The 26,109-nt window shown below is 39.2% G+C and overlaps 1 protein-coding gene and 1 long non-coding RNA gene across 2 annotated transcripts in view; one reads left to right on the top strand and one right to left on the bottom strand.

The window, feature by feature from the left end:
• Window positions 1-24,886, top strand: LOC114093471 (uncharacterized). The gene is made up of 3 exons (XR_003582903.3): window positions 1-299; window positions 21,301-21,442; window positions 24,648-24,886. It is a non-coding gene; the product is annotated as an uncharacterized lncRNA (long non-coding RNA).
• Window positions 24,818-26,109, bottom strand: part of Spef2 (sperm flagellar 2) — a 168,564-nt gene continuing 167,272 nt past the window's right edge. The window contains exon 36 of the mRNA XM_027936256.2: window positions 24,818-24,907. Within this exon, the coding sequence (XP_027792057.2) occupies window positions 24,818-24,907 (90 nt within the window). The remainder of the gene's footprint in view (window positions 24,908-26,109) is intronic.

The following is a 26,109-nucleotide window of genomic DNA, read 5'->3' as shown; positions in this document are numbered from 1 at the left end:
TGCAGTGGCCGAAATTATAAGAATTTTTATAGAAAGAAAAACCTGAAAATTCTGAATGGTGAATGGAAGAATCCTAGGCAAAAGAGAGAAGTAAGAGCTTTCAGTGGGAAATCTGCCAGCGAAGAAGGAATGCCCTAAAAGGCTTGCATTACAGTGGAAGAAGACTGAGCCTTGAGATTGCCAAGAACTCCTAAAGAGCCAGGCAACGTGGGGCTGACTTCTTCCCTGGGGCTGTTGTCATCATCATGGTCTTCATCAACCCCAACATATGTTCCTGGTTACTACTCCCAGCTTTTCAGGTGAGTTTCCACATATATGGAGAACATTACTAAATCACATACACATCTCACTTCCAAGAAGAGTCATCTCAGAATCTCTATTTTGATTACTGCATCATCTCCCAGCCCTTTAGTGGTCTAATTGATTCTCTGACTTCTCTCCAAGTTCTTCGGCTCTTACTTAGTTTAAGATCACAGAACAGCATTGGGGGTGCCAGTAAATGTCTATCAACAACTCTCTTGAGAGCCCTAGTACATTTTCTACAACCTAAAATAGACTCCTGTATTTTCCATGGTAGCTTTTTATTTAAAATTTTCAAATCTGAAAATGGGTTGGTTTCAAGTTTAAAAATAAGATAGGGATAGTTAATTAACCTGGCTCAATTTGTGCTCACAGTCTCATTTCAATTTCCAGTGAAGGCAACTCATGATCTTTTAACATGTTTTGGCCTATCCTTGTCTCCCTTAGTTTCTTCCCTGTATTTGGTGCAGATAACACAAAATTGGCTCTGTTCTTGTTGGCTACAACCATTCCCATGTTGGTTATCTTGTGGTAACTATGTCCAAGAATCATTATGTTAACCACTGAAGTCAGCCTCTTGCTGTTTCCTGATGATGTACCTACCGACATGCTTGCTGAACAGCATCCAAAGGTATTCAAGTAGGAAACTTCAGAGAGTTCAGGTTTTCCTGTTTACACAGTTAGATAATAGTTTTGTCTTGACATACCAGCTTTTGTTTTTGTGATGTGCTAAAAGCTGATTCTGCCTTAGCCACTTTGAAGTAGTGGTGCACTGTGAGACTGAGTTTTCAAATGAGTAGAGTTTAGTCTTGCTTTCGAGGCAATAAAAACAATAAAAATCTTGAGCCAATTTTGATTGAAATTTAAAGAACTCCCTACACTTCTCTTCGGTTTGGTTTCTGAAGTCCAGTTTTTTTTTTTTTTTCTTACTACAGAACTATTACCTTTGGAGCTGTGAGCCAACATATGGTTTAAGTCAGCACTTTGGGCTAAAGCTGTGTTGTTATCAGTTTTGCTTATGTTACAAATTGTTCTTAAACAAATTGTGGGAACAAAGAACTTTGTTAAATCCGACACTCTACTTGTGGTTTCTAGGTGTTAAAAACATTTTCCCCAATAAGGGAACACCCAAAATTGATATAATCAGCACTTTGGCAATGATATTATAAAAATGAATGGATAGATGATTTTTCTGGGCAATTTTCAAACTTATGAACACTTCTAAAGCTTAAAGTCGTATCATTTTGAGTTGTATTTCAATTGTTCTAAATGTAGATCATTTCATGTGCAGCAGTGTTCAGTACCAAAAATATGATACTCAGGCAATGTCTTACATGATACTTTGAATAGAACATCAGATAATTTGATTAAGTTGTATAAACAGTTTTTAAGTTCAGAGATTAAAAGAAAGTTAATTCATATGTGAGTCACCATTCTAGTAAGAAAAAATAAACTGTTTATGTAAAGGACATGCAAGTTAACTAGTGGGGAATTTTGGGTTCTTAAGGATGATCATGAATCATTATGAATAGGCAAGAAGAAAAAAGATCATGGAAAATGGTATCTTCAAGTATCAGAAAATCAGATTTTATAGCAGCAGTTTTCTGTCATTTTGCTCCTGTCTGATCGAAGAGGAAATTTCATATGATTTTAACTCATACTCTATTTCAGCATGTGTTTCAGAGAATCTTTGTGGAATTGGAAATAGGTGTAGTGAATGATTTTCAGTGGTATAGCACATTCCCACCAAAGTAGGTCAGGTCATGGTCCTGCTAAGCACAAGTTTACTTGTTTCAGAAGTAATTCGGCTCCAACAATAAAGATTTATGTAACAGCCAACAAGGAGGAAAGAAGTTGGAGTCAGGTAGCCACATTTGCTCCCAGTGATAAGCTATGAGTTACAATCCACGCAAATGGAATTGGGTCCAATGACAAGACCATCCTGTCTGGCTTCAAGGCAGCATAGAAACAGATAGATGGGGCCCATTATAGTGAAAATTTTGATAATATGACTGTGGCATCAAATAACCCAGAATTCCAATAAATTAGGTAGCCTAGAGGGAGGATTCATTGAGTACTATCTATCTATAAAGGAAACACATCCAAACCAATCAAACAAAAAACCTTAAATGGCATGATTAAGAGATCAACTTACTTTACAAGCATTTCCAATTACTTTAGAACAAATTGTGGGAACAATTGTGATCCTGTGAATTTGATATTGTTCTTACTGCAGTTCACCAAATCTATGATGATATTGTTAGGTTCATTCCAATTTCAGAGACATTAACTTGATCAAAAAATAAAGAAGTTGTCTTATGAAAAATGTCCTTTGATCAGGAAGCACTTTTGTCATCTCCTTGTAAACATATGTGTATAATGTTTGAAAATAATAATAAAATTATACTCCTCAGAGACTATTATGTTGCTTATGCTTTTCTCTAATCCATGAAGTCTTCCCTGTCAAATTGTGTAAGTTAGTATTTGACAGGCTGTGAAGTTAGTTATAAGGGGGTTACTCATGTTGCAAAGCACCTGAAATGTGTAGCAGGTCATATGTCTCATCGTGGGGGGGGGGTCCCTCAATCCATGGCTCATCATCCCTTCTCCTCCTGCTATATTGTTTGGTTACATTTTCAGAAACTGAGGACAGGTGTATAATTCAGAATTTTCAGCTAATCTTAGTATTCATCGGATGCTGAGGTCCGGGAGTCTGAGCAGGCTCTATCATCGTATGTCTTCCTAGCCTAGCAAATACTTCCTGGGGAAGAGGTGAACCTGGTCACTACAGCCCATTTCTAGGTCAGTATTTGGTTGGGGGAAAAATTACAATGCACCAGAGGCCATGGATTTGTTAGTTGTTCTTAATAATGGGCTTTACATTTTCCTCCATGTAGGTTTGGGGTCTCCTTGTCTGCTTGGTGGTTGACATTTGGTTCTCAAAGATGAAGTCAAGAAAAGTTATTTAACAAAGAGGAAGAAATATTTACATACACTTGGAGTAGACTTTCTTTAACAAACCCTAAGTAACAGTATACTATCCATCAACATTGCTGTAAGTTACCTCTGAAAACATTTTCTCTCTTTCTTTAAATGATTGCACAATGCCTCATGGTATGAGTATATTAAAATTCCCTTTAAGAAAAGTTAATGCAGGTTACAAAAAATATGAGACAAGGAAGACTGTCTTTGTCCTAATCCATGGTTAGAAACTTCTAGTAGGGAAAAAAAAATCTTCTCAGAAAAGAAGGAAACACATAGCAGATGTTTGGAATGCTCAGATGTCTCAGTACTTTTAAATTTCCCATAAAACATAAACATTTTGGGTGATAGTACCTGACTGCCCTAAATGACATATTTATTTAGTTCTGGTAGCTTTGCATTGAGGTCAAACTAAAATCTGTTCTAGGTATTATGAAAGGAAGAACTACAAACCTATATTTAGTTCCATTTCTGAAATAGTTAAAGCATTGCCCTGGACTATAAAACCAGGACTGTGGCTTGGAAACAATCTTTGATAATATCTGAAAATCTTCAAAACAAAATGCAGCGTGGCTGTATTTTTTTCTAACTGATCTGCTACTTGTGTATTTAGATGTCTGTCTGATTGTGTTCAGATGTGGGTAAGTGGTGGGGAGGAAAAAAAAATATGTTTCTTAACTAAGGATAAAAAGACTTCAAATTGTATGTGTCTCACTTACATTGATAATTGCCCCACATTCTGCACTACGGTGTGGGGTATACTGCTAATTTGGTGTTTGTTTCTTCAGAGTCAGGGAGTTGTGGGGTGAGCAGGAGAAGAAGCATGGAAGAGAAGGGTGTCACAGACAGGAGGCGATCTCCCAGCCATCTGGAAAGCAATCAGAGGGTACCTATCCCTCAAGGGAGATCTTGAGAGGATTTAGTCCTTTTTACAGTGACTTCTTTTAAGAGTAACTGATTTGGGGGGATTCCCTAATCACAGCCTCCTTGATCATTATGGAGATATCAGTCTTCACTGTCTTTTTAAAACTTTTTCTGCAGAAGAGCAATTGGTACTATATAGGCACCAATGACCTCAGCAAAGATTCTCGAATATTCATAGCAAAGTCATTTAATAAACTGACAAAGGAAGGACGTGTTCTGAGATCATTGAAGTATCACACTTTAATCTTAAAATGTATACTGACTTTGTTATTGATAACATACATAAGGATCTTTTATATATACATATATATAAAGTTTACATATGTATAATTTTAATAAATATGATATCAAACATGCTGCTTTGATGCAATTTTCCTCTCATTTTCTTTTTGTTCGGTTTTTTTTTTTTTTTTGCCGTTTTACCCACAATTACTTCCTACCCCTTCAATTTAGGTTAATAACTTGGTGTGTATCTTTCATATTTTCCTATATGCTCACAGAATCATATACAGCATACACTTGTGTGCAGGCACTACACACATACATATATGTAAACACAAACATGCATTTATTTCAAATTTTGTGGAAATAGGATGACTTAATACATAATTAAGACTGAACCTGGCTTATATACACTCAACAATAATACCATGTGGAAACTTCTCTAAATAAATAGTTACCTCTGAATACATTTTCTCTCTTTTTTTAAATGATTGCACAATGCCTCATGATATGAGTATATTAAAATTCCATTTAAGAAGAACTTTGCTTCCCATTTATTGTCATTGCTAATATATATTATGTATAAAATAATGTGTATATATTCATACATACACATGCGTGGGATTTGGGGGTTGAAGTCCTCAAATATTTTTAATTTTAATAAACTTCACAGGTTTGCACTTTTAAAAAGCTCATATTAATTCACATTTTTACGTGCATGTATTAGAGTAAAAGTAATGTCTCAACACTTGCTGTTCCAAGCATGGCTCTTGGACCTGCAGCTCCGGCATCGCCCAGAGCCTGTTAGAGCTGCAGACTCGAAGTCCTACACCAGAAAGCTCTGGATTTACAACCTGAATTTTAATAATATTCCCAGGTGACTAAAATGCACTTTATCATTTAAAAGATGACTGTTTTAAATGACTTTCAGTCCACTAAATTGGAGGCATATTTATCAAACATCTTTCCTGGAAGGATAATTAAGAAAGTATCAACAGTGATTGACTCTTGGGTAGAGAACTTGGGAACTGAAGACAAGCCTGGGTGGGACTGGCTTTTCACCACACAATGCTGTACATTTGTAACGTCGGACTTTCTCTGTGCAAGTATATCACCTATGGGGCATTTTTATAAAAAGCAACTTTTTGTATATGTGACCACAACTTTTCACCCTCAAATCTCCATGAAGAGGGTGGTCCTGGGTCCCATGTGTGCTCTCGTTAGTGTGCTTCTATTTCAGAGTTGTGGTGGTAAGGGAAAAATTTCCAAGCCACATAAGTTGCCTTTTGAGGATATGAAAATGTAGTGATGTCAATGAGGGTTTGTTTGACAGGAAACATTTGGCAGGGCAGACAGTGAGTCAGTGTCATAGGAAACTTTCAAACTTTTTTCTGCAGTCTCACAGCTTAAATTGTGATCACCATCCCACTGTTAATTTTTCAATGTTATAAGATTTCCTGACACCAGAAGTTGCATTAAAAATGTCAGCTTCCTATGATAAATGGATTTTTAGGTTTGCTAAAAATCAGACAGCTGGCAAGCAAGTCTCCTGACATCAAAGTTGGAGTGAGTCTTGAAGGAGTAGGGGAGGCAGCCCTACTGTTTTGGGTTAGCAAATGGAGCATCCTTACCAACCTGCTGGTTCCCAGAAATCTTCCTACAATGATAACTTCTCCTCTACCTCAGGGATTCATTGTATAGATAACTTGTTCATAGGAAACATTTCATGCAGGATACATTGAAAATACATGGAAGTTCTAAACAGACTCTGAAGTTTTCAAGTACATGAGTCTTATAAATCTAGTTTTTCCAAGTTTACCACCTTAAGGTGACAACTGGAATTTCTCTGACCTTTGAACTCACACTTCCAGGACCACTAGCCTCCTAAAAATTGTTGCTCAAATTTTTTTTTCAGGAAGAGGATTATGCTCATGTATTCACAAACGAATCTGGTTGCTGTGAAAGAGTCATCTCTGACTTTTCATCAGTTTTGCCCCCTTCTTTGGGCACCACTGCCTGCTACCAGGAATATTTCCCTCCAGCAGAGCATCTCCCTCTCTGCTCCCAGAGGGCACTTGTCTCTAGCTGCAACTAGCAATTGTGTTTAAGGTAGAGGGGTAAAACTGCATGACATTCCCTCTGGTTGGAGGGAAAGGACAGACTCTCTTCTTTGAAGGTCATTCCCCTGGAGAGGCACCAAGTCTCAGGTGTTGGTGATATGGCAGGCCCTTTAACTTGAGTTTCTTCTCTTTATGATGACAAGGGCATAAGGGAGATTTGTTAGAAGACAAATCCAAGCAGCAGAAAATATACTGCAGCCATGATAATATCACAGAACCTAGTTGCTGGGTTCTGATTCCTTCTATGCTCAAATTACATTTTGTCCCAGGATTTTACCTCCAGCATGTGGGCTTCTAAGTCCCAGATGAAGCTTATGCTGGGGTTTTTGTTCCATCCACAGTGGGAACTCTAGGTTATTGAGAAGTAATGGTTTATGGCCTGAACTTCTCTGAGCCCTGGATCTCAAGTATGAGAGTTTCATGGGTAAGCAGATATTATCTCCTCAACTCTGTGGCACTTCCAGGAACAAAGTGCATCAAGGCAAGGCTAGTCCTGCCCTGTCTTTAGCCACTTCCTCTTGCTCTCTCTGGAGTGGAAAGGGAGAACAGTTTCATTCTGTGTGGGGAAGAGCAGTGGTTATTGCCTCACAGGAAGGTTGAGGGAGAAGGAGATTGTTCTCCAGGTCCAGTGCCCTGCAGAGCTGCTTCCAAGAGAGCTCAGCTGCATGGGTGCTTGGCGTTGGTGGCTACTTCCAGGGATAGATGGGGGAAGAGTAGATCAGAGGAGAGCAAAGGGTAGGCTTCTCCCTGACCTCCACTAGCCTTGGTAATAAAGTCTTCAGGATGCACTTCGTTTTTTGCAAAGCCTTATTTTATTCCCCAAAGGGTAAAGGAGATGTGAGGTGGCTATAGAAAGACGGAGTGACAGGAATTTGGGGAACAGATCTGGCCATCTTTATGGTTTTGGGGAATGTCCATGAGAGGAAGAGAGTGCCTTATAAAGTGGGTCTGCAGTCACTTTAGAAATGGGCCCACTAACTATGGTTTCTTGATAATAGTTCTATTGCAATTGATATGTGAGTGGTTAGTAAGTGCTACTTCAGTGACCTGACTCTTTGTTCCTGGTTATAGGAGAAGGGGTGGCTACAGGAAGCTGTGCCTGTTTTTCCATTTCCGTTTAGTCTTGCATTTAAAACTGAGAGACACGTAAAAGTGCATTGCTAGACATCCTTCTAATACAAAGGAACTTGTAAGCAAACGCAGGGTGCAACAAGAGATCATGCAACATGTTTGTGTGCTTCTTCTCAGGGTCTGTCCTACTTTCCACTTCCAGGTTTCTTCAAGACTCAACCTCATCCCACGCATATGTGCAACATTTCTCTTCTACTCTTCTGTGTTTAGCAGGGGTAGGAGGTGCAGCCAAAGAGAAGACGATCTGCAGATTCTGATCCAGCTGGGCTCGTCTAGAATTCCAGAGGTTAAATTTCTGGAAGCCTCAGAACTGCAGAACAACAGCTGGAGAACTTGGCTGCTGACTGTTTTCCTTCTTCATTTTAAAAAATTTGTTTACTCACATGGTTTGAGTGTCCAAATATGCCAAGTGGGGCCATTTCAAGTTGATGCACATGGTTGGATGGTTACATTGCAAAAAGGCAACCAGTTGAGAGGAAAATAAGGATGAACACCATTGGCCAATCTGTGGTGCCCTGCCATGGTGCTGCATCAGACTGAAGGAAGGGTTGTCTTTTTATAATTCATCCTCCCAGAGGATACCTACTGAGGAGGCACAAGAGTACTGGATGAACTCGTGGTGGCCTGGGGACATGGTTTTTATTTTTAGAGCATATAATTATACAGAATAGTGTTTCATTGTGATATATTTGTACACGCATGTAACATACTTTGATGATTTCTAGCCTCCATACCTCCTCCTTGTTCTTCCCTGTCTCCTCTACCTGATTCCTGTTCTCTTATCTAATATTCTCCATTCTATTTTTAGGTCTTTTTTACCCTCTAGTTTCCACATATAGAGACACATTTATTTTTTTGAATTTGACTTATTTTGCTTAACATGAGGATCTTCAGTTCCATCTATTTTCTTGCAAATGACATTTCATTCTTTTTTAAGGCCAAATCATGCTCCATGGTGTGCATATAGCACACTATCTTCATTCACTCATCTGTTGATGGGCACCAAGACTTGTCCAATAATTTCACTACTGTGAATTGTGGGCACATGGTGTAAAACTATGAAGCCTTGACTTTGAAGACTCTCCTCTTAATGTTAAGGTCAGCCCTTTTCTGACTTGCTTGAAATGACCCCCTTTAGAAAATCTGATGGTGAACAACTGATAACCCCAGTCCCCACACAAGCCCCCAATCATATTTATTTGGCTTACACAAAGTTGGGACACATGGTACCAGGAAATATTCAAGTTAGCTCTCAATATTTACATTTAAAACATTTTGCATAAAAATCTGAATTTGGGGCCACACAACACTTGATAGCAGTCCATTAGTGTGCATCACAGCTGTCACTGCTCCTGTGACTTCCCTGGCACTGGGGATGAAGGTTGATTGCTGGTGACTATAATGCTTGTGTTGTTTTCCTTCAGAAAAAATTAAAGACAAAAGTGAAATCTAGCCTGTGTTCTATTTAAAAAGTGAAGCCATTAAAAAACAAATGAAGAAGTCATTTTTTAAAATGACTGTCCACATATTTTAAGTCATCAGCCATTTTTCTAGCATTTGTGTTTGTAACCTAGGCCTTTGTGTTGAATGGTCTCTTCATCACATAGTTGGAGAAATCTGAGAAATTCAGTCATAGTGCACGCTCTTTTATTTGGCCCTAAATTGTTCTTCTTACAGAACAATCTTAATTTATCATTCCGTATAGGGCTTTGCAGTATAGTATACCCTCTGCAGTATAAGGCTTTGCTTGGGAGGTGTATTCTGGGGGTTTATTTGTCTCACTGTTATTTGTCTAAAGTATTTGTCAGTACAAAGGTTGTAGACCCTGTCTTAGTCTTATTGTTACAGCAAAATACCCGAGGTTGGGTGATTTATAAAAGAGAAAGGTATACTTGGCTCACAGTTCTAGAGAATAGAAATCCAAGATCAGGTTGCTATATCTGGCAAGGACCCCTTGCTGTGTCATAACATGGTGGATGGCATTACATGGCAGGAATGTGTAGGTGAGACAGGGAAGTTGCCCCATGAGAGAGGAAGCCAGAAGAAGAGCCAAAGGGAACCCAACTCACTTTACCCCAATCTGCTGTCAGGGTAACAAATCCAATCCTGGAACATTGACAACTCATTCATGCAAAACCAAACATTGATCCCTTTTCATGATCCTTTCAATCACCTTTTAAAGGCATCCCCTCCCAACACTGCCCCCTGGGGCACCAAGCCTCACATCCACATTTTGGTGGGGACTAACCATATGATAACTTTAGTAAACCCTTCCTGTGGAGATGAGAGGCTGGATGGGGGGTGGACTGCATAGGGTGAGGAGAGATGTTCAAACAGAGGAGTACTGCAGTCAAAAACATGAGCTCAGAGTAAGAGGGGAGGAAGAAACATTAGGAACACAAGTGAGGAGAGCCAGGTAACTAGAAAAACATCAGGTTTGTTGGTCAAAGGAATCCAAGTTCACAAGCAAAGACTCTCACAGCAAGGTTCTGTCAGTGGATAGCAGATGCTTAAAAAGCAAAGCATTGGAGAGACCCGTCCTTGACTCAGGGAAGCTCTTGGCAATTTTATGCACTTAGTTATATTTGGTGACACTTCCACCTGACACACAGGTGACTGAGAAGCATGCCATTCCTGTAGAGTGCTTAAGGTCAGAGGCTCTGGACACAAATTCCTTCCTGGGTGATAATCTTGGCATCTTATTAGCTGTATGGGTTAGCTGAGATTTTTAACCCTTTCAGGCTGAGCTGTCTTTGCTATATCAAGAACATATCTACCTCATATGGTTGCCTACAGAGGAAGATTAAATAAGCTAAATCTTTCAAGATGCTTAGAATAGTGGCTGGCACATGCCAAAGATCTGATGAGTATTTATGGATACCTGTTAGCTACCTCTTCCACCTCTTTTAGGAAAACGCAATAGTGTAGAAACATGGTCATTAGCTTGGAGGAAACTGGTCCCCCTAAAAACAACAGCAGCATATTTTTACAAGTGACCTCTTAGAATTTTAAAGAAACTTTCCAACCCATGCAACTAGCACAATGGATCAACTGGCTACCTAAAAAGGCAGAGGTAAATTGTAAGGGGCTCCTGTACTGCCAAAAAGCTAAGTGATGCTCTATAATCCAGAGTATTCTTAGACCCCTTTGAGGAGAGGATGGCAGTAAAGTTTCATCTTCATTTATAAGGACTTTGCCCTGAAATGGGCTCAAATAGTGAAAGTGGTGGGAGAAGAAGAGTAAGCCCTCCCCCTCCAGAGTGCACGGTGAAGTGTGCTGCACAGGAGAAGGATGTTGTGGTTTCAGCCTGGTTTGTGGGGCACAACAAGGTGAGGCTGTTTCAGAGACAGCGCTCCGTGTTGCTGTCTCCCTGTGGTTAGTGTGAAGTGAGCAAAGATACAGCAGCATGTATTTGGAGCTGAAGTGCTTGAGATGCTGTTTTGGGGCCCATGAGGCCCGCTGGTGCTTTGAACTGCAGCCACAAGACTCAGGTGGCATCTCTTTCCAGATTTGTTTTGAAACAAAGCTTGAAAACAAAATTCTACCTTGTCCTTATGCTAAGAACCTGAGAGCGAATATGCTTGTAGATATGCTTATCCCTGGCTCAAATGAATGTTCAGAGATGCCTCTAGGTCTTGTGTCTTTGTCAGGCAAGAAACTACCGGAGGCAGAAGGAGCTATGCCAAAAGGCAACAGGCAATTTGTTATTAAGTTGAATCCAGTAAAATGTAAGAGAGATGGAATAAGTTGTGAGGGGCGTGGAGGAAGACGGAGGACAAACTTTGTTTAGGAAGGAGGTGAGGAGTGAGCAGGAGCAAGGCTTCCAGGAGAGAGCCTGGGTGGGGATGGTGTGACTGACCTGTTTAGAATTGGACCAGACTCCAGGTCCTCAAAGGAGTTGGTTATAATAGGCTTCATGGTTTCCATTAGCTTTCATGGATCAATTAGTCTCTAGCAGAGACTATGGTATTGTTCGACCTCTCCCATCCTGAGCTGCAGGTGGCCAGTCCTCAGCACACCCAGCATGCACATATATTAACAAACAATCTCATAAAGAGGAACTCAGTTTTCTCTACAGATTTAGCATAAGGACTCTTTTAAAGGACATCTCTGTTCCAAAAACTTAGTGTCCATCTCCTGGAATTTCTGTTAATGGAGATATCCTTCTTCATTCATAAATTCATTCCATATTTTTTTGAGTGTATAACAAATGCCAGAAGCTATCCTGAGTGAAGCTGGGTTGGGTACTGAGGGTGAGAAAAAGATGAGTAAGTAGCGAAAGATAGATTCGAGTTGGATTCTGACTAGTATTCTAAGAAATCTGAAATTTATTTGATAAGCAAGTGGGAGGTTTTTAAGCAAAAAGGTGAAATGTTTTAGCAGAGTTTCAGGAAAGCTATGCTGTGAGTAGCACAGAAGTTGGACTGGGGCAGAAAACTGGAGAACTAGGGAGAAGATGTAGAAAATAGGGGCTTTAACTGGAGGCTATTAAAAGAATCTAGAAGGGAAGTTTTGAGGGTTCTTGAAGTAGGGTGGTTACTGTGGGAACTGAAAGTTGAGTGACATTTTCAAGGAGTATTTAGTAAGTCTTGGGTGTAAGGGGAGAGAGAGGCAGAGGACTTGAGCTCAGGGCCCAAGCTTTGAGCATGGGAGACCTGGAAAACCCCAGAAAATACAGAACCAGAAGTCAGGAGGAAGAGCTCTTCTGGAGACTCTCAGAGATGGATGGCGTGATACAGTCCTCCAACCAGCTGCCCCATCCAATGCCTGTACCCATTTTGCTCCCTACTGTCATCTTCCCTTAAAGAACCACGTCTGGACAAAGAACCAGCTAAGTGGCCAGTGGGTTTGGGTTCCAAGTATCGTTCTAGTGTGAGGAAATTTGGGGTGTTCAAACAGTAGGATGGGTTGAGTGTTGCAGAGGAGGGAAAAATCCTCAAGCGATGAAGGCCAAGTAGAAATAGCCCACTGGGGACACAAGAGTCAGGGTAGCAGAGCTGAGACTGGTTCAATAGAGATAGAAGCAGAGTAGGAGAATCACGAAGGCAGAGTCCTGGTTTCTGGTCACACCTCTAACATGCCTGACGTGGTACCCTGCCCTGCCAGAAGACTTCTGTACTTCTGGCTAGAGGGAGCTTACGGGTTTTCCTGGTTGGCTGGAAATCTGCCCTAGTGTCATTCACCACTACTGATAGCGATGGCTCATCCCTGAAGACTACAGAAAAGAGACTTCACATGAACAGTTTTTTGAATGGCTGGATAGCTCCCTGTCCCCAAAACCTGAAAATCTGAAGCTTCTCTTCCCAAATGTAAGACTAAGGAGTTTTTGAGTTTCCTTCCATATATATATATATAACATATATGAATGAACATACACACGTGCATGCATACACACATGAAGACAGAGATGATGTTCAATTCTTTAGGGACCATGTAATACAACAATTTAGTTTTAATTTATTTTTGAACAAAAACTTTTGCACATCGATAATTCCAGAGACTAAGGAGGCTGTGGCAAGAGGATAGCAAGTTTGAGGCCAACCTTGGCAACTTAATGAGACCCTGTCTCAAATTAAAATATAAAAAGGGCTGGGGATGAAGTAGCACCACTGGGTCCAATCCCATTACTCTAGAAATAAAAATATAAAAAGAGAAAGAAATTTTAAAAAAGATTTTAAACACTGCTAAGCCATATTTCCTACATCTCATGATTGTGAAGTTGGTTATTTATATTGAAATACAAGGAATCTGGATAAGATAATGACTTCGAGGTTTGATGTTGGTCTGCAGGAATTATTGACCAGCTATGTGACTTTGGGCAGTCGTATAACCTCTCAAAGCCTCATTTTCACCATATATAATCTTACATAGTAATCTTCCTATTTCACAGCATTCTGAGGACTAAGTGAGATAAGTAACCTTTTGCATGGTTCCTGATTCATAGTAAACCCTAAACTATATTAGCTATTATTATCTATTATTCATATCTCAACTTTGTTAGGTAGAAAATCTTTCTTCAGGAAACTATTGGGCCCTCTTTCTCTAACTGAAAATTATTCATTTCAAATTTCTTACAACATCATGTCAACCACAATAATAGTTAGCATGGATTCTCTACTTCTCTCTGAATAGCTATGTGGATATCTATATCACAATGGTGAAGCAGCAGGCTTGATCTATATCCCCTATAGCCAATGGTCCACTGCGGGAGACGGATAATGAATAATTCATATGAGGAACCTTCCATGTTTGCTGAAAATACTCTACCAGTTGCAAATTCACCTGTTTTTACATCTCATCCACATTTGTTTACCTTGTTACCAAGGATAAAGATATCATGAATAACCTTGTAAAATGCCACATTGATGACCAAATACCTTATACGTGGAAAGAGATGGGTAGTGACAAAAGTTCAGTTTTGGAGATACATAGCTAAGGAACCCAGCAGGACTTTCAAGCTAGCCATAAAATTTGTATGAATTTCTTACCATCATAGAAGTCAGAGATGGAGAAAAATATTTGAGTTATTTGCATACAGATCAGAATGTAAGAGTAGTAAGTGGAATAATCAAGAAGAAATTGGCTGAGAGGAAGAGGAGATTAAAAAACAAACTAAATAAGTAATGGGAGAAGTAATGAGAAGAAATAATAAAAAGGAAAGATAGCAGAGTTAATTGTCATGGAATCCCATGGACAAAAGAATTTTAAAAATGAGAGGGTGATTAGTAGTATGAAATTATGAAGAGAATTTGCCATTTGTTAATTGAGATATCATTGGGGACCTTTGGGGCATATTTCAGTGAAGTGGTAAGAAGAACAGATTTTTTAGGGGTTAAAAATTTGTTGGAAACAAAGAGAAACAGTGGTGAAAATCATTGAAATAAAAATCAGTTTCTTTGGAAAGATAAATAAAATTTGTAAATCTCTAGCCAGACTGACCAAGAAAACAGAGAGAAAACGTAATTTACAAACACCAGGAATAAAAAAGGAATTATCACCATAAAACCTGACAATATTAAAAGGAACATCATGGAGTATTTTAAGTAGTCTTTGTAAATATATCTGACAACTTAGAGGTAATGGACAGATTTCTTAAAAGCCACCAAAGCTCACTCAAGAAGAACTAGAATGTTTTAATAATCCTATACTATTAAATAAGTTGAATTCCTAATTAAAACTCTTCCAACAAAGAAACCAGTATGTGAGGAGAGTTCACTGGAAATTACACCAAATACTTATGGAAAACTAATTCTATATGAACTCTTCCATAAAATAAAGGAGGTAATACATACTAATTTATTTATGAAGCCAAAATTAATCTAATATGCAATCTAAATATGATATAAGGAAATAAAACTGAAGACTAACATCTCCCCCTAAACATAGATAAGAAAAATCCCCAACAAAATATTAGCAACTTAAAATCCAGTGGATAAAATGTACAATATATTCCTAGAGCATGGCTGGTTCATCACTCAAACTTAAACAATGTAATTCCCCATATCAATATACTGAAGTAGCAAAATAACAGGATCATTTTTTAGATTCAGAAAAAAAAATGGAAAAAATAAATACCTGCTTATGATTAAAAAGGAGTATCATAAAGGAAGAGGAATGAGGACACATTGTCACTCTAAGAAGTCTGGGAGGAAAGGAAGGGGGTTCTAACTCTGGAAGTAAGTGGAGTAGGGCTAATGGAAGCATCCCTCCCCCACACATACTTAAGCCTTGAACATGCTTATAGAAGAGGAAAGAGGAAAGAGACCACCACCACCAATGAAACAGGAAATAGTAATGGACTAGGTTTTTAGGTCAGGGAGGGAATAGGATCTATAGCACAACAGGAGCAAATGATTGTACTCCAGAAGGTCAATATGTTAGGAGTGATGGCAAGAAGGAGAAATAGGTGTGACCACAGAGGTTATATAAAACAGAGAAGTGGGTGCACTGTGAGAGGCAAGAGGCTCTCAGTGGAGAGTTGCACAGTTTTCAGAGATCCCCTCTCAAAGGGAACCTATGTGGTGTGGCGGAATGAGCTCTAGCTTTGGCATGGGTCAGAAAATGGCTGGGAGTCACTACTCTGCCAGGACTCAGTTGATTGATCCTAGGCAAGTCACTTATCTCTATGAAACTCAATGCTGTCCTCTGTAAAGAAAGGAAAAGCAGCACAAAACCTGGAGCATTGTTACAAGGATGAAGTAAGAAAGACTAATAAAAAAATTTAAAAAAAAAAGAATAGTGGAGGACCTTAAGGGGGAACAGATTAGTCAATGTGATTATGTTTTTGTTTTACTATTATGTGCTTATCCTTTATGTGGAGAAGAAACAAATCTTTATGACCTTTTTGAGGTTGTAACATAATTTTCCCCAAAGTTAGGCTCCTATCCTGCCCAGGAACTATGAGTAATCAGATCTAATGCACTAAATACTTCTATTCCAATGAGATGACACCCAGATTCTTGAAGAGATATTTCTTGATTGTAGAAAATTTATATATCAGAAGGGTGGAGAAAAGATTAAGATTGTAAGGAAAGTTTACTTATTTGTTTGTTTTGTGGTGCTGGGGTTTGAACCCAGGGCTTTGTACATACAAGGCAAGCACTCTACCAATTGAGGTATATCCCCAGCCCCAAATTCTAAGTTGTCTAAAGTCCTTGCTCTAAGAAGAAACAAGTCAGGGGCCTTTACTCAGGTTTTGGCTGGAGGAATGAGCACATTCTTTTGGAAGTTGAACTTTCTAGGTATGCATTTTAAGTGGCACTAGTATCATCATAAAGAAATAAACGTTGACCGGTATAACCAATAATAAAATTTAGTATAATCTCTTAGTGTAGGGTGGAGGTACAGGCATGGACAGGATGATTAATGCTGAGAATTTTACAGGCTTCATGGATCATTTTTGAGAAAATTGACATCATGACAATTTTGAATTCTCTCATAGATAAACATGGTATATCTCTCTATTTATTGAAGTCCTCTTTAACTTTTTAAAAAAGTTTCAATATGCAAACAATAAACATACTAAATAAAAAAAAAAAAAGAAAGTTATGCATGCAATCTTGCCATGACGAGCATGGCCACTAATTCAGAAACTGTTGAGGGGTGATGGGGAATGAAGACAAACAGGCACACAGAGAGAGAAAAGGCTGGGGCCAGGTGGGCAGCCAAGCCCTGATGGAGGCTGGGTCTGACTGACCCAGAGCTAGCTCAACACATTTACTGTATAGGTTTTGTCATCAAAATGTTATTTGTGGGAAAGTTTCTGCAAAGTGAGTAATATGAAGGATGCAGGAATGGCGAGACATTAGTTGTCTTATTACACTTAGGATTTTGTATCCCCCGGAGCTGGTGCTTGAGCTCACCGTCTCAACTGATACAGCTGCACACCTTTGCATGTAGCCTCCTCTGGGTGGCGTCACCATAGCAACTGGGCCATCTTGAGCTGCACCTTTGCATGAGAAGTTTCCAGTGCAAATGCAGCCACGAGAGAGTCAGAAAGACCATGATTCAAACCACTGCCTCCCCACACAACCTAGCACAGTTCCGAGCACATGGGCAAGTGCTCCGGTCATGCTATTCTCATCCTCTGAGGCTTTTGTGTCTTGATTATAAAGAGAAGTGGTGTAACATTTGTAGGAATTAAGAAAAAATGGATCAATACTTGTGGGAAATGCAATTAGATTTACTGAAGGTGTGTAAAAAAATAATTGAATAGTAGCAAGTTTAGGAAAGATTTATATTCAGTGTTAATGGATCATGCAATAATAACTGAGCATCAGCAGGAGATAGAGGGCAAACAGTGGAATGTACTGAGGAGTTTCACAATTTTGGGCACGACATTGATGAGGACAGGGAAAAGGTAGCCATAGGGAGAGATGCCATAGACCTTCAATGAGACCAATGCTATGGAAACAGAAATTGATCCCAAAATAGCTATTGCAAGCAGTTGATGCTAACACCTCTTTGACCTTTGATATGGAAGTAATGGTGACCTCTTGAGCAGATTTCCCCAAGGGACAGATCCAAAATATTAGTTCTTGCTAAAGAACTTTTAGCTTTTTGAGAGTCAGGTGTGAAGAAACAAGTAACTTATTCAGAGGAAGCAAGAGAAGAGAGAGACGTCTAAGAGTGAACAGTGAAATTCACCACTTTCTCTGCTCTGCCATTCACCTTCCAGAGCACGAGAACCAGTGAAAGTGGTAGAGGAGGATTTTTTTTTCATGTCTCCACATGGATGGTCATTTCACCTTCCTTTACCATCTTTTGTCCAGGCAATTCCTTCATTTCTACTTTACTGGTGCTATTTAAACTCAGTAGAAAATAGAATCAGTTTCCTTTTATTTTTAAAGGATATGGCAATATTATTTTTGATGGTTTTAAAATGATATCTGGGCAACCTCAAAGTTTTATACTTTATATAAACTAAAAGTACAATGGTGTATAGCAGCACTGTTTCCTGATGGAGTGGTTGGCTCAACTGTTCATCACCTTCTGACATGATGACCTTTTTGAGAGTTGGCTTTTCAAAATTGGTAAATTGGTATATAGGTGGGATAGAAGGAGCCTTGAAATACATAAACTTTTTAGGAAATTTAATATCTGATTAACACTCAAGTTTTAAATTAAGAAGCTCCCTAAATTCCCCCAATGCTTCTGAATAAATACATATTGAATGCTACTATGAAAATTTCAGATAGACTAAGATATAAGGGTTTAGCTATTGACATGGTAAATTGAGAATAGGAAGCTAGACTTTTGTGGAGGAGGTTCTTGTGAACAGAGGGAGTTGGATGAGATGACCTCCGAAGTCTTTTCCAGGGCTAAAATTATATAACTTGGTGGCTTTCCAAGGTCACCCAGGGGCAAAATCAGAGTCTGATCCAAAGCTTACACTATGACTTCATCTGACTCTTTCAACTGAATTTAAGGATTTAGTTGATAGTTAAAAATGACAATTGACTCCAACTTTCTCCTGGAAATATATAACACCTTTAATGGTCTGCCTCTTATGAAGAAATCTGCCGTTCAGCAGGCCCCCAACCTTCCTGGGCCATCCAAGTGGTTTTTTATATCCCACTGCCAATTGATCATGTGAAATTGGAAAGCAGCCTATGCTAACAAAATGGATATGGCCTGAAGCAAAAAGAATGAGGCAAAGTGATACAAATTTCTGTCTTGGGTTTCTAACTAGATAGCAGAGGTTTTATTCATCCAAAGGCAGAAAAGACAAAAAGTAGAAGACCTGCAGTTCATGGCTAAGCCATCTTAACGATGGAATTCTATAGGGAGCAGTTACTAACATTTATTTGTGTTTGAAGTGCTGGGAGCTGCTTTGAAGCAAGTAATACTATCAAACCAAGCCTGTTCCTACCTCCAACTCCTGATTTGGGGTTTCCATGATTTTCCTAAGAGAAAACATGGGTCTCTGAATTTTATAATCAATAGGATCCTAATAGGAATAACATAACACTGTTATCAAGGATGGACTTTTAAGAAGCATCTTCAAAATCTCTGTCACTTTTCCACAGATGATGGAATACGATCTGGCCTTAGTGACTGCATTCTAAAGAGTTGAATGTGGTGATGGGATGGTGAGCAATTTCTGAAACTAGGTCATAAAGACAACACAGATTCTGCCTGGCTCTCCCTCCTGGGACATGTGCTTTTAGAGACTTGAATCACTTTGTCAAGATGGAGAAACTGTATTGGTGCTCGGCTCCCCAGCTCTTCACGTCTTCCCAGTCTAGGCTCAGACATATGAACAAGTCGTGAGAAGGCTCAAGCTCCCAGGCTTTGAGCTGCCCCGGGGGCTCTGTGTAAAACAGAAGCAAATTATCTGCCTGAGACCCAAGTCATAGATTTACAAACATTGTCATTGCTTTAAGACACAACGTTTTGGAGTGCTTTGTCACAATGCTATAGTAATGGCAATAGAAGGGATCACTGAAGAAGAAATAAGAAGTTACTGAACTTATAAAAAGTGGGAAAAAACCCACAAAGAACTTAAAACAGATACTTGTGACTCAAATAGATAAATGTACACCCATATTCACTTCAGCTTCATTCACAATAACCAAAAAGGGTGAAAACAACCCAACTGTGCATCAACCAATGAATGGATAAACAGAAGTATATATCCATACAGTGAAATATTATTCATTGATGAAGAGGAATGAACTTATGAGGCATGCTTCAATATGGTACCTAGAAAACACTGAGGAAAGTGAACTAAGTCAGGCACAAAAGGACTGTATGATACCATATATATGAAATATTTAGACAAAGGGACAGAAAGATTAGAAGTTACCAGGGTCCAGTAGGAGGAATGGAGTTCCCGCTGCTGGTCACAGAGTTTCTATTTAGGAAGAAGAAGTGGTTTTGGAGATAGATAGTGGTGATGGTTGCCTAACAGTGTGAATGGAATTAATGCCACTGAATCATAGCCTTAAAATGATTAAAATGTAATATTTTATGTTATATATAGTTAATTTAATAAAAATGGTAAGAAAAATGTAATAAAAATTGTAAAAATATGAGTTAGTGACTACTATGACCAGAGTAGGAACATGGTTAATCAGGAGAGTCAAAGGGGAAACTAAACATAATACCAATACTAGATGATTAGATAATGGGGAAATAATGCCAATATGTTGGGAAGAAAGGCTCATTTTAAAAAATCAGAGCTTCATAGTAACATGTAGTGGGGTTCATCCTGACAAACTCATGCATGCATGGAAATCAACTACAGTTCATGATTCCTCCTTTTTCTACCCCCTTTTCCTTCCCATTCTCCCTCCCCTTTTCCATTCTTCTTCCTCTACTTGACTTCCTTTTACTAGTCCATTAATTTATATTTGATTGGTTCTTTATATTATCCCATCCTTCCCTCCCCTTTCTTTTATTTTACTCTAGCTTCTGTATATGGGAGAAACCTTTCTACCTTTGACTGTCTGAGTTTGGCTTTTTTCACTTAGCATGATATTCTCCATTTCCATTCATTTACAAGCAAATGCCATAATTTCATTCTTCTTCCTGGCTGAGTAGAACTCCATCATATATATCTCCCAATTTCTTATCTCATTCATCTACTGACAGTATTCTGGATTGATTCCATAACTTATCTATTGTGAATTGTGCTGCTATAAACATTGAGGTGTTGAATCACTGTAGTGTGACTATTTTAGATCTTTTGGGAAAGTACCAAAGAGTGGGATAGCTGGGTCATATGGTGATTCCATCCCTAATTGAAAAGACTAATTTTAGAAAGAAAAGCTTCAAAGCAATCTTTTTTTCACTATGATGAGGAAATGGCTGATTGTTGCTGTCTTTGCAGAACTATTTTTTAATGCATAAAACTTCAATGATCACTTCTGAAAGGTTGGTGAGCTATGGGTGGAGTAGGGTGGTCAGAAGGAGAATTGCTAAGGATGAGTCATGAAAGGCAGGCCAGGAATGTGGGAGGAATTTTCAAACTGCGATGGAAAAGCTTGATAAATCATTAAATTTGGATAAAAGCCATTATCAACATGTGACAAGGACTGATTTAAAATTAGAAGTCCCAATCTGTTGCTCTGCCCCCAGCCATTTCCTGCTAATTTATTTATCTGTTTTCATATCACAGCTTCCTACAGGGAGGCCATCATCTCATGTGGAGGATGGAAGCTGACAGTGCCCCCAAAGCCCGGCCTGGTGCCAGAAGGATGCATGGAGGGAGGACTCGAATTGTAGCATCTCTGCCTTGCACAGTCTGGCTGGATCTACAGGTGTATACTTCCTGCCATTTGTTCCTATAGATTTTACTGTTTCTGTAGGATGGGCAAAATGAAGACAGATTGATTAATTAGCAGTTGTCTTTACAATTTGGCCCAAATGGTGATTAAATTCATTTTTCCTTTTTATATCATTTTTTCTTCCTTCTGATACAAGCAGGTGACCAGATCCAGTCAGTTGGGACCCCAGCAGCCTCTGGCCTGGGCTCTGGTAACAAATATTTTTTGGTTATGACACTGACATTTATTTAGTGGGAAGTCTAAAGGAGGTACAGAGACGCTGAAGCAGGAATGTGTATCTGCTCTGGCCTTTGGCTGGGGTAGTCACATGGCCACTGGCCCTCAGTGAGGATGGTGCCCTCTTGGCTTCGCCATCCCTGTGGAGAAAAGCCCAGGAATGGGAATACAGTAAGGTCTGTAGGTGAGGCAAGGCCTTGCAGGGGCAGGAAGGTGCTGCCAGGGAGGAGTGGGCAGGCTGGCCAGGGAGCCTACGTGCCCTCCTCCAGGCAGGGCCTTGGGACCAGGGCCTTGTGCTACCTCACAAGCAGATGACACACGCATTTTCAATAAAGGAATTTATTATAAATTACTTTTTAAAAATTATACTTTTTAAGTATAAGGGCTAATTTAGAAGATGAATTTGAGTAGGGTTATATCTAGGTGATTGTATTCTGATTTTTTAAAAATGGGACCTGTTAAGATGGGTCGAATGTTCAATTAAGAGCTTGAAACAAAGGCTTAGGAGTTTTAGTTATTTCTAAGTTAATATGTCATGAATTTATTTTGGTTACCAGGCCACCATAGCACTCTTAAAAACCCACAGTGTGTGTGTGTGTGTGTGTGTGTGTGTGTGTGTGTGTGTGTGAGCGCGTGCATGTGCGCACATGTACCCAGAGCCAGTAGTGGTTTTGGTTACATTATAAGAATGTTTCAAGGTTGTGAATTCACTAGAATTACAAGGCTTGAAAGGACCTCAGGGAGGTAAGCTTCTAGTACCTTCTTCCTTTCTCTGGAAGAATGCCATAAAACCTCTGGTTTCAGTGTGAATTTCACTCCTTGCCTCATGAGACAGATTATACAATTTCCCTACCTAACAGTATTGTGCAGGAGAATTATTACAGCAAGGAATTCTTCTTGCTCTGTTTTGCTGTTTTTCTACTGTAATGTAATGTTGCCTTGTTTTGTTCCATCCTTAATAAAATGGGGACTAGTTTACTAACTTCATCCTTATCATGATATTTTATTTCTTTTAACTCTATTTTCTGATGCTGTCTTCTCCCTTCTGTAGGATAATTAGAATTACCCTCTGCACCCATATGTGAATCAGCTAAAAAATTTTGAGTTTTCTGATAAAGTTTCTTTTCCATCTCCCAAGTACACCTCTGGGTTACTATCTCCGTTATCTTGGAGACAAGGGTTCTGGGAATGGAGCTTTGGTTGAGTCTTAGCCCACAAAAAAGCAAAACTAGGAAATGAATCACTTTCTAGAAATGGAATATAATTCCCACTAATAATAGAAATTGTCTTGGACAGCTCTTTGTTTTAGTGATCAATCTTGATATGATATTTCAACATATTTTGTACAGATATAACAATAAAAAGCAGGCTGTGAGTTTAGTCTAAGGGCAGCAATAAAGAAAATGCATAAAACTCTGATTTTCAGGATTTTCAACTCACTGGCATAACATGTAAAGAACAAAAATATGATTTTCCTGATGCTGACAAGCGCAGTGGAGAAAAACATAAGAGTACAGAGTAGAATGTGGTAGATTGCTCCTATTTTGCAGTAGATAGTGAGGTGAGACCTTAGGAAAAGTGACATTTCAAAAGAGATCCAAAGTAAGTCAGAGGACAAGCCATCTAGAGATGGGGAAGAAAAGTCATTCCAAACAGAGAGAATAGCAAGGGCAAAGGCCCTGAGGCAGAAGTGTGGTCAGTGTGCTCCAGGATCAGCAAGGTGGGTTTGTTGTTTAAGTAGAGAGAGAAAGGGGGAGAAGAGCAGATGCATGTGATCAGAGAGTTAGCAGGGGGTAAGGTCAAGATTAGGACTTGGCTGGACTCTGTGAGACAGGTTGCCAGTAGAAAGTTGGAGCAGAAGGAGGGCATGGCCTGACTTGCCTGGTCAAAGGCTCCCTCTGGCTGCTGTGGTGAGAACAGGCTGTAGGGGGAGCAAAGCAGGAAGAGGGTTGACAGGTTAGGGGGCTGCTGCTGCAATAATCCAGGCAAGAAATGACAGTGGCTTGGCCCAGCCTCCTTGTGATGGGACTAGGGAAGATTAGATCATAGATGCATTTTTCTTGAGGGCATGTGCTACATTATCTGCTGATGGACTGGAGGTAGGGTGAGAGAGAGAAAGAAGTCCAGAATGACTTCAAGGTCCTTGGTCTGAACAAAAGGAGGTCAGATTTACCTGAAATAGGGAAGAATGTAGAGGAGAGTAGGTTTGAGGGAGAGGAAAATCGAGAATTCTGCCTCAGGCATGTTGAGTTTGGCGTGACTTCTAGCCATCCATGTGGCAATCAGACGGGTATTAAGGTGGAGAAGTTTAGATTTTGGAGGAAAGTGAGAATAGAAATTTTAGGAATATAAGCCTATAATAGCCTCTATAATAATAGTGGAAATGGATGAGACCCAGAGACTGGCTTTAGATACATAAAGCTGACTCCTGGGACCCTTCATCATTTGGAGGATGAGTGGAAGAGGAGGATCCACCAAAAGACCCTCAGAGGGAGCAGCCCAGGAAAGGGTGTCATAGAAGCCCAGCCACCAGCATTTTTCTAAGACACTTTTTCGAAATAAGTCTCATTGAATGTCTCTGATTTATCAAGAAAAATGATACATTTTCACAAGTACAACTGGAGAGAAACATTCAATGGAGAAATAATTATGAAGAGATGACAGGAGCATGGCTGTACTAGCCGTTAGATAATGCAGCCATCTCCTTGGTTACTGGGATGAACCTTGAGGTTTTATGTCACATGGAGCAAGGAATGTAACATGCACAGAGTGGTTCTGCCCTGATGTGCAATTTGGGGGAACTTTTCATTATATTTGCTTAATGTAAATACTTCTCAGAGGGAGCACTCATGACATCTCTGTGTTATTTTTTTCTAATATATTATTTCTAGTGCTTTCTATTTTCAGAATCATTCCAAAATACACCCTTGCTTACATTGGATTTTTGCTCTTTGCCTTGCAGGTTTAGGATAGAAGATTCCTTGAGTTGAGCAAGTTCCCCTTTTCAGGCCCTCTTTATCAACTGGCAGGGGTCATGTCTACCAGTGAAAACATACACGACAGACTCCATGGTCACATTTGATTTTTGGAAGATTCATTGCCAAATAATAAAAAAATCACACTCTTCTGTCTTCATTTCTTTTCCTCTGTAAGTCTTGAAGGTGATCTTTCTCCATTACTTCCTTGTACGTGCTCACTTCTTTGGAAAATCATTTTAATATCCTAAGAGAAAATATTCAAAGTAAAGTTACAAATATTAATAAAGAATTTAGGGTGAATGTTCACCTAATATATGGTGGCAATTAACAGTAAGTTGTTCTTTGTTTGGTTTGATTCGTACCCTGCAACTGACTAGTTGTTTCCTTGGAAACCCCACTTTCCTCATCTAATAATGGACTTGTCATCTTAGATTGCATAACATTTGTGAAGGTAATTATGCAGACTCAGGCCTGTAATGGGCAAGTCAAAAAGACTATTTTTCTATAAAGAATAAAAGAGAGAGTATTCACCATTAATTAAAAGAAGATTGTAATACCAAATTAATAATTTCTACAGATTTGTGGAGTTTTAGAGCAGCAGACGACTTTTCTATGCCAGGGACAGAATGCTCTGCCTTTCATCTACTGCTACTAACAATTATGGCCCCTGATTTTAGCTATAAATTTAGCCAAGCCTGGTTTAAATATGTCTGGAGTGTATGATTTTTCTCATGCTATGGAGTATCAGATAACCACACATCAGCTCATTTCTTCTCAAACTAATTTAATAAGGTTAGCATTAGTTATTATAAACATAGTATTCAAAGAAGACCTCTTGAGGTCGCTTGCCCAAGGTCACACACTTCGTGTGTGTGTGTGTGTGTGTGTGTGTGTGTGTGTGTGGTTCCAGAGCCTATTTTCATAAGTTCAAAGCCAGTTCACCTTATAATAGGAGCAAAAGTTAAAGTTTATCATCATAATTACACATACTCAAATTTTTTCTTATACGTATTTAAAAATGTTGCTGCTTCTAAATACAGACCTTGTAAACACAGCAGATAGGAAACAACCTTCACTTCCCACTGTTTATAACAGCAAACATTTTAACCTGAAAAACCACACTGGAGCTTTTGCTTTGCTTATCTTGAACGATCTTCAAATAACATCTCTGTGGTTAAAGTTCATTTTAAAAATGTGATCTACTAACTTGTTCATGGATATCTGGAGCAAGAGACCCAACAGGACAAGTATGACTGTCTCTGAGTCTTCAACTTTTTTTTCTCTCTCTCTCTCCCTCTTTTTTCTTCCTTCCCTCCCTCCCTCCTTCCTTTCCTTTCCCTTCCCTTCCCTTTCCTTCTTCTTTTTTTCTTTCTTTGCAAAAATGAAAACAGAGTACCTTACTGGAAAGGGACTCTTTTATGTTAAATATCAAATTTTAGGCTTTTC

This window comes from Marmota flaviventris, chromosome 5 (genome assembly GCF_047511675.1).
Source record: "Marmota flaviventris isolate mMarFla1 chromosome 5, mMarFla1.hap1, whole genome shotgun sequence".
Classification (NCBI taxonomy): Eukaryota; Metazoa; Chordata; class Mammalia; order Rodentia; family Sciuridae; genus Marmota; species Marmota flaviventris.
This window is presented reverse-complemented; position numbering and strand designations above follow the sequence as displayed.